The sequence below is a fragment of the Chiloscyllium plagiosum genome, unplaced genomic scaffold (assembly GCF_037043375.1).
Source record: "Chiloscyllium plagiosum isolate Xiang-an unplaced genomic scaffold, Cpla_swu_hap1 HiC_scaffold_3, whole genome shotgun sequence".
In the NCBI taxonomy this organism is placed as follows: domain Eukaryota; kingdom Metazoa; phylum Chordata; class Chondrichthyes; order Orectolobiformes; family Hemiscylliidae; genus Chiloscyllium; species Chiloscyllium plagiosum.
Genome location: NW_028270141.1, coordinates 65,440,338 through 65,456,358, shown reverse-complemented (window position 1 = coordinate 65,456,358; position 16,021 = coordinate 65,440,338). Strand labels below are relative to the sequence as shown.

Sequence of the window (16,021 nt, the reverse complement as noted above, 5' to 3'; positions counted from 1 at the left end):
TGATTGGAGGCAGATGTTTGCAGGTAAAGGGATGGCTGGAAAATGGGAAACCTTCAGAAATGAGATAACAAGAATTCAGAGAAAGTATATCCCTGTCAGGGTGAAAGGGAAGGCTGGTAGGTATAGGGAATGCTGGATGACTAAAGAAATTGAGGGTTTGGTTAAGAAAAAGAAGGAAGCATATGTCAGGTATGGACAGGATAGATCGAGTGAATCCTTAGAAGAGTATAAAGGAAGTAGGAGTATACTTAAGAGGGAAATCAGGAGGGCAAAATGGGGACATAAGATAGCTTTGGCAAATAGAATTAAGGAGAATCCAAAGGGTTTTTACAAATATATTAAGGACAAAAGGATAACTAGGGAGAGAATAGGGCCCCTCAAAGATCAGCAAGGTGGCCCTTGTGTGGAGCCACAGAAAATGGGGGAGATACTAAATGAATATTTTGCATCAGTATTTACTGTGGAAAAGGACATGGAAGATATAGACTGTAGGGAAATAGATGGTGACACCTTGCAAAATGTCCAGATTACAGAGGAGGAAGTGCTGAATGTCTTGAAACGGTTAAAGGTGGATAAATCCCCAGGAACTGATCAGGAACTCTGTGGGAAGCTAAAGAAGTGATTGCTGGGCCTCTTGCTGAGATATTTGTATCGTCGATAGTCACAGGTGAAATGCCTGAAGACTGGAGGTTGGCAAACGTGGTGCCACTGTTTAAGAAGGGCGGTAAAGACAAGCCAGGGAACTATAGACAGTGAGCCTGACCTCAGTGGTGGGCAAGTTGTTGGAGGGAATCCTGAGGGACAGGATGTACATGTATTTGGAAAGGCAAGGACTGATTCGGGATAGTCAACATGGCTTTGTGCGTAGGAAATCATGTCTCACAAACGTGATTGAGTTTTTTGAAGAAGTAACAAAGAAGATTGATGAGGGCAGAGCAGTAGATGTGATCTATATGGACTTCAGTAAGGCGTTCGACAAGGTTCCCCATGGGAGACCGATTAGCAAGGTTAGATCTCATGGAATACAGGGAGAACTAGCCATTTGGATATAGAACTGGCTCAAAGGTAGAAGACAGAGGGTGGTGGTGGAGGGTTGTTTTTCAGACTGGAGGCCTGTGACATTTGGAGTGCCACAAGGATCAGTGCTGGGTCCTCTACTTTTTATCATTTATATAAATCATTTGGATGCGAGCATAAGAGGTACAGTTAGTAAGTTTGCAGATGACATCAAAATTGGACGTGTAGTGGGCAGCGAAGAGGGTTACCTTAGATTACAACAGGATCTGGACCAAGTGGGCCAATGGGCTGAGAAGTGGCAGATGGAGTTTAATTCAGATAAATGTGAGATGCTGCATTTTGGGAAAGCAAATCTTAGCAGGACTTATATACTTAATGGTAAGGTCCTCGAGAGTGTTGCTGAACAAAGAGACCTTGGAGTGCAGGTTCATAGCTCCTTGAAAGTGGAGTCGCAGGTAGATTAGGATAGTGAAGAAGGCGTTTGGTATGCTTTCCTTTATTGGTCAGGGTATTGAGTACAGGAGTTGGGAGGTCATGTTGCGGCTGTACAGGACATTGGTTCGGCCACTGTTGGAATATTACATGCAATTCTGGTCTCCTTCATATCGGAAAGATGTTCTGAAACTTGAAAGCGTTCAGAAAGGATTTACAAGGATGTTGCCACGGTTGGAGGATTTGAGCTATAGGGAGAGGCTGAACAGTCTGGGGCTGTTTTCCCTGGAGCGTCGGAGTCTGAGGTGTGACCTTATAGACGTTTACAAAATTATGAGGGGCATGGATAGGATAAATAGACAAAGTCTTTTCCCTGGGGTGTGGAGTCCAGAACTAGAGGGCATAGGTTTAGGGTGAAAGGGGAAAGATATAAAAGAGACCTAAGGGGCAACTTTTTCACGCAGAGGGTGGTACGTGTATGGAATGAGCTGCCAGAGGATGTGGTGGAGGCTGGTTCAATTGCAACATTTAAGAGGCATTTGGATGGGTATATGAATAGGAAGGGTTTGGAGGGATACGGGCCGGGTGCTGGCAGGTGGGACTAGATTGAGTTGGGATATCTGGTCAGCATGGACAGGTTGGACTGAATGGTCTGTTTCCATGCTGTACATCTCTATGACTCTAAATGATATGCAAAGAAATATGGGGTTTCAGATCTTTAAATGTCACAAACAAAAATACTAGCATTTATATCTAGAGGACTGGTGTTTAAGAATACAGAGGTTATGCTATAGGTACTCAAAACTCTGGTTAGACTCCCACTTTGAGTACTGTGAACAGATTGAGGAATCACAACTTAGAAAGATATACAGGTCTTGGAGGGAATATATGCAGGTTTACAAGAGTGATACCTGGACTTCAGAGATTAGGTTTGTGAACAGATTATTTAAATTAGCCCTGTTTTCTCGAGAATTTAGGTTAGAGGGTGATCCAATCAAAGTCTTCAACATATTAACAGGAAAAGACAAGATAGATAAATGATTACCACTGTTTGGGGATTTGAGCACCTCAGGGCATAGTTTAAGAATTAGAGCCAGACCATTCAGGAGAGATGTCAGGAAGTACTTCTATGCACAAAGAGTGGTAAAGGTATGTATCTCTCTTTCACAAGAGGCAGTGGATGCTGGTTCAGTTGTTAAATTTAAATCTGACAAAAACAGGTATATGAAGTTAGGGCACAGATCTGAAATGATTGGCAGAGCAGGCTGGGGGGTTGAATGGCCTACTCCTGTTACTAGAATATTCACCTTTGTGCAATTTTTAAAATATATCATAAAGGAAAGGTTGCCATTCAGGTCCATTATGGCACTCGGGAAAAAAAAATATGAAGCTTGCCCCTTTCGCCTCCGTTGTGTTCATTTTATGTTAGCTGTCAATCTCTTCCTTTCTCACTATTTTCCTCATCTCTTCCTTTCGGAACGTTTCGAATTCAGCCCAGTCCTCGACTGTAGTATCACCTGTCGTTTCTCATACGTCCCCTTTTCCTCTCCTTTTTATTGCTATCCTATGCTTTTCATTCTCTTCCTTTTAACCAACGCCTCTGGAAGCGCCTATTTACGTTGTTCCATTTTCAAAGGAATTTTGTAAAAAGCAGGTGTCAAAAGCTTTGTCAAACATCTGTGATTTAGATACAAGCAACTTTTAAAAGCCATGTGCATTGGCAGTGAAAAATTTTTTTAAAAAGTATTGTAGGAAAGTTAGCAACGCATCCATTCGTCAGTTATAAGTCACCAGGGTAGTTAATGATCCACTCTGAAACATATTTCATTTTTAAACTTCCTTCTCTGTCAGAAAGTGAAAGTTATTTTCACACTTTGCACCGTTAGACTATCTCTTTTTGTTGTATTTTGTGCCCGAGTATCGAACGGACCTGTAACTTCTGACTTTGTTTTTAGAAAAAGGGCTGCGTATCCAATAACAACCGCGACACTCCTTATCTACTCGCACTTGAACCTCTGCAAATACCGAGTGGGATCTTTCAGACCAGCCACTGGCCCCACGGCTCTCTACTTCACTGGCGCCACACAGGTTTCACCTTCACCCTCGCCGCCCGCCCCCCCCTCTTTGAAGGAGCAACCGAGATTTTCCGCGCCAATACAACATTGGATAGAGGGTGAAGAGAAGACCCCATGGAGAACGGCCTGGAAGAAAACGTCTACGAAGCCCCCGACATGGAGCTCGAGTTGACTTACGACCCTTCCCTGCAGGTGGGCGACGGGGTGCAGTACGATGAGGTGGCCCGCTCCCCCTCGTCCTGTTCCGCTGCCTCGAGCTCGGAGAGTGAGGGGAATCTCAGCGATCAGCAGTGCGAGCCCTCCGGCGACAGCGAGCCTCCCGACGGCAGCGTTTACCAAGAGGTCTTCGACACCCCGGAGGAGCTGGAAGAGGTGCAGAGCGACAGCCAGAGCTCCGAGACTTATGGCAGACACCTGAACGGCAGCCCGGGCCAAAGCAGTGACAATGGCCAGCCTTTCGAGATTTCTCTGTATGTGAAGGTAAGGGACCTGCAGCTCTGGTAAACATGCACAACCCCTACCTACCCTCTCAATAAACTCTCAACTCCCAGACAAATAGAAGCGTTCGTTTTGAAAAAGCTTTTCATCTTCGCAACAATTCCTAGGTGAGTAAAGTCACCGGAATTCCAGATCGTTTCTCTGAACGTTCACGGGAAACGTGAAAGTTCCTAAATATTCCGATTTTTTTGACTTTCAAAAAATTATTTTATACATACGAGCATGGAACAGTTCAGTACAAACTTTGCAGAAAATGCATGGAATTCCGACATTCTGAGGTTCAATCCAATTGCAGCAATTCACTTCTTATACGAGGGTTTTTTTTGTATGAAGCGTACAGTTGACATGTTTTGTGTTTTATTTATTCAGGCGTTGCTTAATCCAGGATTTAATTGTCGCCAGGAACGTATTTCGATGGAGGTGAATGCAGGGTGGAAAGTGGAAGAGAAATTGATAAACTTTTCTAATTTTGGAGGAGAGGGAAGCAGCACTGATGATATCATTGATATACTGGAAAAAGAGTTGTGGGTGGGAGCTGGAATAGGACTGGAACAAGGAATGTATTTCATATGCCAGAAAGAGATAGGTGGTACTGGATGGGAAGGTTAAGCCCTTTTTTCCAACAAGGACTGGGGAGCCCTGAGACCGTCCTGATGTGAGATGAATGTGTAAAACGATTGTAGGCCCATTGTAAAGAGGAGGCGGCTGGAGCCTACGAACTGGAAATTCTGAAGAAACTGACGTAAAGCATCATAGACATTGTGTATGTAAGTGATAAGAAATTGGACAAGGGGGAAAAAAGATCAAGCCAAGCTAGGAAGAGATGAATTCAGTTGCACAGGAGCAGACAGAAATGTTGGGACTGCCTGGTCAGTCCTGTTTGTGGATTTTGGAAAGGAAGTAGAAGTGCAGGGTTGGGAGACTGAGCTTGGATGCAATGGTGGAGGGGAGATCACAGCATGAAATGAGGTTAGTGACTGTTGTGGATGCAGTGGCGTGGTGTTTCATGGTGGGGTCATGTTCAAGGGGGAGTTAGGAGGAGGTATCTGAGAGTTGGTGCTCAGCCTCAACAATATTGAGGACAACAACAGCACTATCCTTGTCAGCAGATAGAAAAATAGTTGGGCAGACAAAGACTGAATTAAGGTCAGCCTGGGAGAATTAATAGCTGCCACTTGGAACCATAAGTGGCTGATAATGGGTAGTTTGTGGTAGCAACCCATGTGATGACACGGCCTGGTGTGTGGGAATTGGGGTAAGGACATAGGAGAAGGTGCTCAGACCTTAACATTTTTGAACTCAATATTGAATCCAGAAGGTTGCAGGCTTCCCAAGTGAAAAAATGATGTGTTGTTCTTCCAGCTTGTGCAGAGCTTGGCTGGAGCAGTGTAGCAAGCTCGCAACAGATATTGGCCAGGGTACATGGTGGTCTGTTATTTAAACCCAAAATATTCCCCTATACTTTCATGATTTAGAGAGTTCATCATTTCTGGCCCCAAACCAATGTGTGCCACAGACCTCAGGGAATTCTGTTCAGTCTTCCTCCTGTTCAATGATGTATGAGATTTATTGGAGCTCTTCCATCAGCATTTGCTAGACGACCTTCCAACTCTCTTCCAGTACCTTACATTGGTGGATACCGTAGTTCAAGCATGATCTTTGCTGTTTTCTTGCTCAATTCTTGCAAAATTTGACATTTGGTATCTGAGCTCTTTGCGACATGTCCACATGCTAACAGGTTTATCTGTTTATCTGAAAGCTATTTCCAGGCTCCAGCTACAACTCCCCATTTGGTGAGAAATCACACAGACAAACCAACCAAAAATAAATTTCCTGCAATTTGCCTCATAGCAATGAGACATCCCTGGGATATCTCCAATATAAATTCAAACAAACCACGTCCAATTTCCTCTGCTCTGTATTATTCAGTCATTGCCATTGCTCTTCAAGTTCCCTGAATGTTACTCATTTCAGAGACCTCTAATAGTTTTCCCATGGTATTTGGTTTTGTACTTCTTTACAAAAATAAATTTATTTTACTGCAATTTTAAGGAAACAACCCAAAGTGCACCTGCCAAAACAAATTGTAATTTGCTGAGACTTATTTTTAACTGCTTAACTTATTATGAAGATTTGATTTTTCATGTGAATGTAACTTTACATCTGAAGGTAGATTCTACTGATATGTTGTCACTTCTCTCTACACATGTTAGGGCGGCACGGTGGCACAGTGGTTAGCACTGCTGCCTCACAGCGCCAGAGACCCGGGTTCAATTCCCGTCTCAGGCGACTGACTGTGTGGAGTTTGCACGTTCTCCCCGTGTCTGCGTGGGTTTCCTCCGGGTGCTCCGGTTTCCTCCCACCATCCCAAAAGATGTGCAGGGTCAGGTGAATTGGCCATACTAAATTGCCTGTAGTGTTAGGTAAGGGGTAAATGTAGGGGTATGGGTGGGTTTCGCTTCGGCGGGTCGGTGTGGACTTGTTGGGCCGAAGGGCCTGTTTCCACACTGTAATATAATCTAAAAAAAAAATCTAAATGTTGGGTCTGACATATTCAGTGTTTCCAGCATTTTCTGTTTTTTTTTTGTTTTGAATTTCCAGCATCTGCAATATTTTGCTTGAACTCACTAAATGGTTCCAGGACTGTGATTTAGGTGAATTTGCATTCCACTTAGGAAAATGCATGCGCGACAGTCTGTGTGAAAAGGTTGCCCATTAGGTCACTTTTAAATCTTTCCCCTCTCACTTAAATCTATGCCCTCTAGCTTTGGACTCCCCTACCCTGGCGAAAAAGACCTTGGCTCTTTACCCTATCCATGCCCCTCATGATTTTATGAACATCTATAAGGCCACCCCTCAACCTCCGATGCTGCAGAGAAAATAGCCTATTCTGCTTCTCCATATAGCTCAAACCCTCCAACTCCAGCAACATTCCTGTAAGTCTTTTCTGAACCTTTTCAAGTTAAACAATATCTTTCCTCAAGCAGGGAGACCAGGATTGAACACATTATTCCAAAAGTGGCCTAACCAGTAATTGAGCAACTGGCAGGTGTTATGGAATAGGTCAGACCCCCTCAAAACATTTCAAGAAGGTAGCCCTAACTTGTCTGGCTCTTTTGAGTAGGTGTAAGTGGGATATTCCATGAGTGATGCAGCTGGTCTAAAACACCTCAGTTTGTTTTAAACAAAATAGAATTTATTTATGGAGTACCGAATTAAACACAAACAAAAGTAAACAGATTACAAAATAACTTAACCTATCCGACTTAATGTTGCTGTTCCAAATTCCTGCAACAATCCCCATAAACACCCCTCGTTAAAAAAGTTAAAATCAAGGGTCTTACAGGAGAGAGAGATGGCAGAGAGATTCAGCATGGAACACCTTCATCCATGTAGCTGTTTCTTTTGGATTCTCAGCTAACAACGACCAGCAGCTTTCAACAGCCAGACTGCTAAAACCAAAACAAATCAGAGAAAAGCTGAGATGGGAGAACTGGCCACTCCACTTTCATTGCTCAAGTTTTTTTTTTAAACTTAAAAGCTTTTTCAAATAGATAAATGCAGACAAATGGAACCCCTGTCTTTACGACAACTCTGGGAGAAAAAAAACCAAGGACAACCTAACCTTGTCCAAGGAACAGCATCATCACAAAAGTTGGGGTCACTCTTATGGACTAAGCAGAGATGTTCAGCAAAATGGTCACCAGTCCGCCTTTGGGACTTGCCGATATAGAGTCATAGAGATGTACAGCATGGAAATATACCCTAAGGTCCAACCCGTCCACGCTGACCAGACATCCCGACCCAATCTAGTCCCACCTGCCAGCACCCGGCCCATATCCCTCCAAACCCTTCCTATTCATATACCCATCCAAATACCTCTTAAATGTTGCAATTGTATCAGCCTCCACCACATCCTCTGGCAGCCCATTCCATACACATACCACCCTCTGCATGAAAAAGTTGCCCCTTAGATCTCTTTTATGTCTTTCCCCTTTCACCCTAAACCGATTCCCTCTCGTTCTGGACTCTCGGACCCCAGGGAAAAGATTTTGTCTATTTATCCTATCCATGCCCCTCATAATATTGTAAACCTCTATAAGGTTACCCCTCAGCCTCCGACGCTCCAGGGAAAACAGCCCTGTTCAGCCTCTCCCTGTAGCTCAGATCCTCCAACCCTGGCAACATCCTTGTAAATCTTTTCTGAACCCTTTCAAGTTTCACAACATCTTTCCGATAGGAAGGAGACCAGAATTGCATGCAATATTCCAACAGTGGCCTAACCAATGTCCTGTACAGCTGCAACATGACCTTCCAACTCATGTACTCAATACTCTGACCAATAAAGAAAAGCATTACCAGACGCCTTCTTCACTATCCTATCTACCTGCGATTCCACTTTCAAGGAGCTATGAACCTGCACTCCAAGGTCTTTGTTCAGCAACACTCCCTAGGACCTTACCATTAAGTGTATAAGTCCTGCTAAGATTTGCTTTCCCAAAATACAGCACCTCGCATTTATCTGAATTAAACTCCATCTGCCACTTCTCAGCCCATTGGCCCATCTGGTCCAGATCCTGTTGTAATCTGAGGTAACCCTCTTCGCTGTCCACGACACCTCCAATTTTGATGTCATCTGCAAACTTACTAACTATACCTCTAATGCTCGCATTCAAATCATTTTTGTAAATGACAAAAAGTAGAGAGCCCAGCACTGATCCTTGTGGCATTCCACTGGTCACAGGCCTCCAGTCTGAAAAACAACCCTCCACCACCACCCTCTGTCTTCTACCTTTGAGCCAGTTCTGTATCCAAATGGCTAGTTCTCCCTGTATTCCATGAGATCTAACCTTGCTAATCGGTCTCCCATGGGGAACCTTGTCGAACGCCTTACTAAAGTCCTTATAGATCACATCTACTGCTCTGCCCTCATCAATCCTCTTTGTTACTTCTTCAAAAAACTCAATCACGTTTGTGAGACTTGATTTCCCACGCACAAAGCCATGTTGACTATCCCGAATCAGTCCTTGCCTTTCCAAATACATGTACATCCTGTCCCTCAGGATTCCCTCCAACAACTTGCCCACCACCGAGGTCACGCGGTCTATCGTTCCCTATCTTGTCTTTACCGCACTTCTTAAATAGTGGCACCACGTTTGCCAACTGCCAGTCTTCTGGCACCTCACCTGTGACTATCGATGATACCAATATCTCAGCAAGAGGCCCAGCAATCACTTCTCTAGCTTCCCACAGAGTTCTTGGGTACACCTGATCAGGTCCTGGGGATTTATCCACTTTTAACTATTTTCAGCACTTCCTCCTCTGTAATCTGGACATTTTGCAAGATGTCACCATCTATTTCCCTACAGCCTATATCTTCCATATCCTTTTCCACAGTAAATACTGATGCAAAATATTCATTTAGTATCCCCTCCATTTTCTGTGGCTACACACAAAGGCCATCTTGCTGATCTTTGAGGGGCCCTATTCTCTCCCTAGTTACCCTTTTGTCCTTAATATATTTGTAAAAACCCTTTGGATTCTTCTTAATTCTATTTGCCAAAGCTATCTCATGTCCCCGTTTTGCCCTCCTGATTTCCCTCTTAAGTATACTCCTACTTCCTTTATACTCTTCAAAGGATTCACTCGATCCATCCTATCTATACCTGACATGTGCTTCCTTCTTTTTCTTAACCAATGGAGGAAACCACATTGTGAGCAGTGAATACGGTCGACTATTTTGAAAGAAGTACAAGTAAAATGCTGCTTCACCTGAAGATATGTTTGGAGCCTTGGTAGTGAGGAAAGTAAAGATGAAAGGGTCAATGTTAGACCTTCTGTAATTGCATGAGAAGATTGAAGGGTGTTGAGAAAGTGTTAGGAGTAATCTTGAAGTAGACCATGGTGTTGCAGAGGGAGTGGTCCTTGTGGAATGTTGACAGTGATGGTGAGGGGAAGTTGTGTGTGATGATATCTTGCTGGAGATGGTGGATGATTGACATCCGTTTTAACATTAGTTTGTTGTGTTTACATTCGTCCATGTGAGCTGAGAGTTCTGTTGTACAAAGCCCAGGTAAACTAATACTGTTGCATACTTAAAAGGGATTTTCTTTCAGCTTTTTTATAATATAGTATATCCAATGTCTGTTAGCCTGATGTTTGCATAAGTAAATGTTGTAGAAGCATAGAAATTGGTGCAGGAATAGGCTATTCGGCCCTTCCAGCCTGCACCACCATGCAATATGATCATGGTTGATCATGCAATTTCGGTATCTCACTCCCACTTTCTCACTATTCCCCTTGATGCCTTTATCCATAAGGGCCACAACCAGCTCCCTCTTGAATATATCTAATGAACTGGCCCCAACAGCTTTCTGTGGTAGAGAATTCCACAGGTTCACTGTACATAGAACTGGATGATAATACAGCCAAAGTTATAATATGGCAAAAAAATTTGGAAGCTTCTGTTCTAGCTGATTTTTATTCCTCTTCCACTCTATAGAACAACACTTCCATTCTATAGAACATTTGTACATGCAGGAAGATGTCTTTAAAGTCCTTTCTGGATATTAAGCAGCAGGAGAAACAGAAAAGGTTGTGTGAAACCTGTGGGTTAGGTAAATAAGAATATATTCCAAAAGCTCTGGTCTCCTGTACTGGGTGCTGAGATTACTTTGTATCATTGAAGATGCTTTATATTTTTGAATATAAACTTTTGCTAATATTTTACATGTTTATTTGACAGAAACTATGAACTTTGCTTGGCATTTTCATTATTAGCGATATTTTTATGTCTATTTATTTGTCTGGAAAGTTGATTAGTCTCCCAATGCTATTTTTCAGATGATTTAGATGGTAAAGTCATTAAGAATTGGCACTCAATGTGGAAAATTATCCCAAGGTATTGAATTATAAAGATAAGGGACCTAAGAAGAGGTTAGGAAAAGTAGTCAAAACTTAGTAAAGTGGTTAGAGTTTTAGAGGAGAGGGAGGTAAAAAAATAGAAGGGAACTGGTGTAGCAAGCAGAATAGCATACAATCGCTGTTATTTGTGTAAATGAACGTGCAGTGGAGGGCAGTAAGATAAAGAACATTTGGACTGATTGCATCCAATGGTAATGAAGCTCTGAAATAAGTACCTCAGTGGCTTAAGAACAACAGGCAGGTGACGTTGGAGAGGATAGTTTACAGTAAATTGGAACAGTAGGAGCTGAAATTCATCCTACCAACATGGAGATTGTGAATCACCTGGTTCTGCTTCTGTACAGCCGAAATGGCTTTGGTGGGAATCAGAGTTTCAGCTAGGTAGCTAGCAACAATAGATTCAGTCGTCTCAATGTTAGAGAAAAGTGTTAGTTATTCAAGACTGAGTAATGAAGATAAAAATTAAAAATAAAGAACTTCTGGAAATCTGAAACAGAAATATCTGGAGAACCTCAGTAGCTTAGGCAGAATCTGTAGAGAGAAAATCAGTTAATATTTTGAGTCCAGTGAACTTTCATCAGATGAGTTTCTGCAACACTTATTCTTTTTGTTTCTGGCTAATGAAAAAGCAGTCTGCAAGTAAGGCAGAGCTGGGAGGTTATATGTTAGCATGCATGTGGGTGCTTTACTAGGTGTTTCAATATGGTGTGGCCAAGGCAAAGCAGGCAGATGAGGATGCCTTTAAGGGAATCCCGTGATGGTAGAGGGGAAAAAGAATGCGAGGGATGCCCTGATTAGGATCAAATAATTAACACTGGAATAAATCAAGAGATGTCCCATGGAGTTGAAGAAAGGGGTATATGTGTAGGCGGAACATGTGTAATTGAAGGCTACGAGGAGAAAGTGAGGACTGCAGATGCTGGAGATCAGAGCTGAAAATGTGTTGCTGGAAAAGCGCAGCAGGTCAGGCAGCATCCAAGGAACAGGAGAATCGACGTTTCAGGCATAAGCCCTTCTTCAGGAATTGAAGGCTACAGAGAGGTAGAGGATTAATAATGAATAATTATAGTTGGAGAACTTTGTGTTCTGAGTCTGTTGAAGTTAATTAAAATGGGAGGGGTAGATGAAATGAGCACATTATTGTGAACGAATATATCTTTGTGTGATAAAGATTTGAGATGAGATAGTAGTTAGTGAAGATAGTGGTTGAGGATGATCTTTTTCAGGAGGGGCATTAGAGCACTGAATTTGGACAGATTCTGTAGAAGTGCGAAGTAGAATTAGCATCTGTATTAACGTTCGAGTCAAGTTATTTTGCCCAAGATGCTGATTATAAATTTCCAACAATACCGTTTTATGGATGCATTGTATTTCTTGAAAGTGGGAATACTTGTTTTCCCAGATCTCTTTCACCCTAAGCTGTGTTTTCTTAAAAGCTCTATCAATGAAATCAGTGTAATTTTGAAAAAACAATTGTAGATCACCACCTGTCTGGATTCTGGATTATGATTCACTATTGTTCATATGTTGAAAATAATGAGGGGGAAGTGCACTTTTTGCCCAAGGATAGTAACCTGCAATTTAATTAAAAAATACCCCTTTAATGTCATGCGTAAAACTGTGTCACATAAGGAGATGGTGGCATCATAGTAATCTTACTCGACTAGTAACTTAGGCTAATATTCTTGTGACAGGGTTTCAGATCCCACCATGGCAGAAGCTGAAATTTGAATTCAATAAAATCTGGAATTAAAAGCTAGTTTACATATTAAGCATTGTTCATTATTATCTGGTTCACTAATGCCCTTTTGGGAAGGAAATCTGCCATTCTTGCCTGGTCTGTCTGATGTGTAACTCCAGGCCCAGAGCATTGTGGTTGACTCTCAACTGCCCTCTGAAGTGGCCTAGCAACCACTCTGATGTATCAAACCATGATAAAATTGAAAGAGACCCATGGATCACAGAGTATGATCTAGGCACTGGAAATGTCTATGGTAAACTCAACCCTGTCAGTCCTGCAAACGGCACATTACTGATATCTGAGGCTTGTGCAAAAGTTGGAAAAGCTGTCCTGCCTGACAGTCATAAGTCAAGCTTGAAGAACCATAATTGACAGACAATGCTGCAGACACTATTATCACCATCCAAGGGTAAGTCCTGACCTACTGGGAAGACATTGGTATACACTTGACAAAGAGCTGCCCCGAGAGTCCTCAACATTGACGCTGGATCTCATGAAAACTCATGGCATCAGGTCAGCATGAGCAAAGAACCTTCCTGTAGATACTACCTATTGCTGTCTTACACATCCTCCTTACACACTGTAAAAACACAGCTGATGAATTTGAATTTTTCCATGTTGAAGATCACTCGAAAGGAGCACTGAAGGGCACAAGGGCACAGAATATAGGGGGACTTAGTGAGAGCAACACAGTGGCTCCATGGGGGTGGCACCATGGCTCAATGGTTAGCACTGCTACCTCACAGCACCAGGTTCGAATCCAGCATCAGGCGACAGTCTGCGTGGAAGCACTAGCTTTCGGAGCGCTGCACCTTGTGGACCACCACCTGATGAAGGAGCGGTGCTCCAAAAGTTAGTGCTTCCAATTAAACCTGTTGGACTATAACCTGGTGTTGTGTAAATTTTAATATGTTATTACATTGTAGTTGTTGAGGGAAAAACTTACCTGAACTTATCATCCCTAAACTACCATTTGTTGATAAATCAGTTCATGATTGTATTGGTAAGGGTAATTACTGCATGGTCATTGTGAAGGTCAACATCTGTGTTTATATTGAGAATCCCTTGCATCATGTTGTGTAGCACAATTAGCGGCAGTATCACTGTACTAAATGTGGTAGACTTTGAGTAGATCGAGCTGATCAAAAATGAAAATCGATGAAGCTTTTTGCCCATCAGCAGTAGCAGAATTGTATTTAACTGCAATCAGTAATCTCATGAGCTGGCATTTCCCCACTGTACCATTAACATCAAACCAGGAGATCAATCCTTGTTGAATAAAGAGTATGGTTGGGCGTGCCAGGAACAGCACCATGCATAGTTAAAATAATATGTCTTACTGAAGCAACAACACAAGGCTTACTTGCAAGCCAGACAACAGAAGCAGCATTCAATCGACTGGGCTAGGTGATGCCAACCAACAGATCAGAGTTATATAACAAAGAAAGAGAAGGCACCAAAATATCCCCATCCTCCACATTCTGGGAGAGGTAAGTAGAGGGAAGTGGGGAGGTAGCATATCTCTGCAAAAGATGAAGTTAGAAAGTGTTTGCATTCATCTTCAGTTAGAAAAACCAAGTAGATGATCCATCTCATTTCCTTTTGGAGTCCACTTCCTGACAGATGCTAGTCTTCAACCAGTTCAATTCAGTCCACACAATATCAAAAAATGGTAGAAGGCACTGGATACTGTAAAAACTATGGCCCCGACAGTGTTCCAGTTACAGTATTGATAATGTGCTCTGGTGTTAGCACTGAGGGGGCTAGCATGCTATAAATTTAGCCCTGCTATTACGTAAGTTGAACCAAATGTTAAAGTTGTTTCTTCAAGGTACGCACTATACCCCAATTTACTTGACTTTCAGACTATGGTTAATAGAAAGCACAGATAGGTTTCTGTACTAAATCAGAATTATTATTTATTGTAAATATTCTTTTGACTTTAGCTACAAATAAACATGTCAATCATTGGCATACAACACTACGAACTAAAACTCCAATCCGCCTTACACCCATACATACAAATAAGTCGGGAAGATAGATAGTGAGTTTTGAGAAGATTTGTAGCTCAGGTTGGGGTTCTGGATGTAATTTTGCTCACTGAGCTGGAATGGTTTGTTTGAAACGTCTGAAAACAAACCTTCCAGCTCAGCGAGCAAACTTACATACAGGAAAGATAGATTATTAATGGAGGTAGGAAAAAAAATGGAAAGTCAGTTCAGTTGTATTTTCTTCCTGATTTTGATTTTGAGATAATCATTCTTTCACTAGCCAGGTCCCTGGTGTTCTGATGTCTTTCTTCCCCAAGCTTCTACTAATTTGTAGGGAGCATAGAGTGACTGATTCACTTGAAAAAGAATTTATCAATTAAACAGTCTCAGCTCACGGCAAATGCTATGGGAAAGGTAACTTTTTTTTTCAAGTTTAAACCATGTATGTTTTACTGCAGAGAACATCATGTCCTTCTGTGTCTTTTTCTCTCTGTGTCTGTGTCTTTATAAGTTGTTTCCAGTTCCAGCATGCTCAGTTAGCTGACAGCCAATCATCTTCATTTGTGAACAACTCCTTGGCTGATTATCCACACGTTGTAGGAACCTATAGCCACAAAACAGAGTTCACAATAGATATCAAATTCCTTGCTATGAAATTATACATCCATTACTAGTTCTTCTTACAGTCCATAGATTTAAAGACACAAAAATAAAAAGACATAGTTCTTACATCAGGCAGCTAGCTAATTTGTTTCAGTACAGTTCAATATTGGCATTTACCCAGCAATGTGAAAAGTTGCCCTGGTCAGAAAAAAGCAGGGCAGATCCAACCCAGCCAATTACTAACCCAATTACTGACTCTAGATCATCAACAATGGAAGGGTGTTGTCAGGGCTATCAAGTGGCATTTGCAAACAAATAATCTGTTCATTGATACTCAACTTGGATTCTGCAAGGGCCATTCAACTCCTTCTTTCATTCTGGTCTGGGTGCACACACACATGACTCCCACCCACACAACCTTGTCTTATTTGTGTCTTGTTCACTTTGCTCCTCCTATAAGGGACTCAGTCTCTATCTTTCACTCCTTTAATTTGCATCCATTTTACAACTTCTTTCTTTTTTATCACTATTAACAATCTCTTTGCCTTTTGCACTGGGGCTTTCCTCTATCTGTTTCCTAACACTACTTCTATGTCAATAGCACCATCATCATCATTGAATTTCCCAGTAATATCCTGGGGGTTACCATTGACCAGAAACAGAACAAGACCAATCATATACATATGACAAGTGCACGTCACAGGCTCAGAATTCTGTGGTGACTAAGTTGCCTTCTGTCT

General features: G+C 42.1%; 1 protein-coding gene across 1 annotated transcript in view; it reads left to right on the top strand.

Moving 5' to 3' along the window:
* Positions 1-3,279: 3,279 nt before the first annotated feature.
* LOC122543870 (chloride intracellular channel protein 5-like) overlaps positions 3,280-16,021 on the top strand; it is a 121,635-nt gene continuing 108,893 nt past the window's right edge. The window contains exon 1 of the mRNA XM_043682729.2: positions 3,280-4,004. Within this exon, the coding sequence (XP_043538664.1) occupies positions 3,639-4,004 (366 nt within the window). The 5' untranslated portion in view covers positions 3,280-3,638. The remainder of the gene's footprint in view (positions 4,005-16,021) is intronic.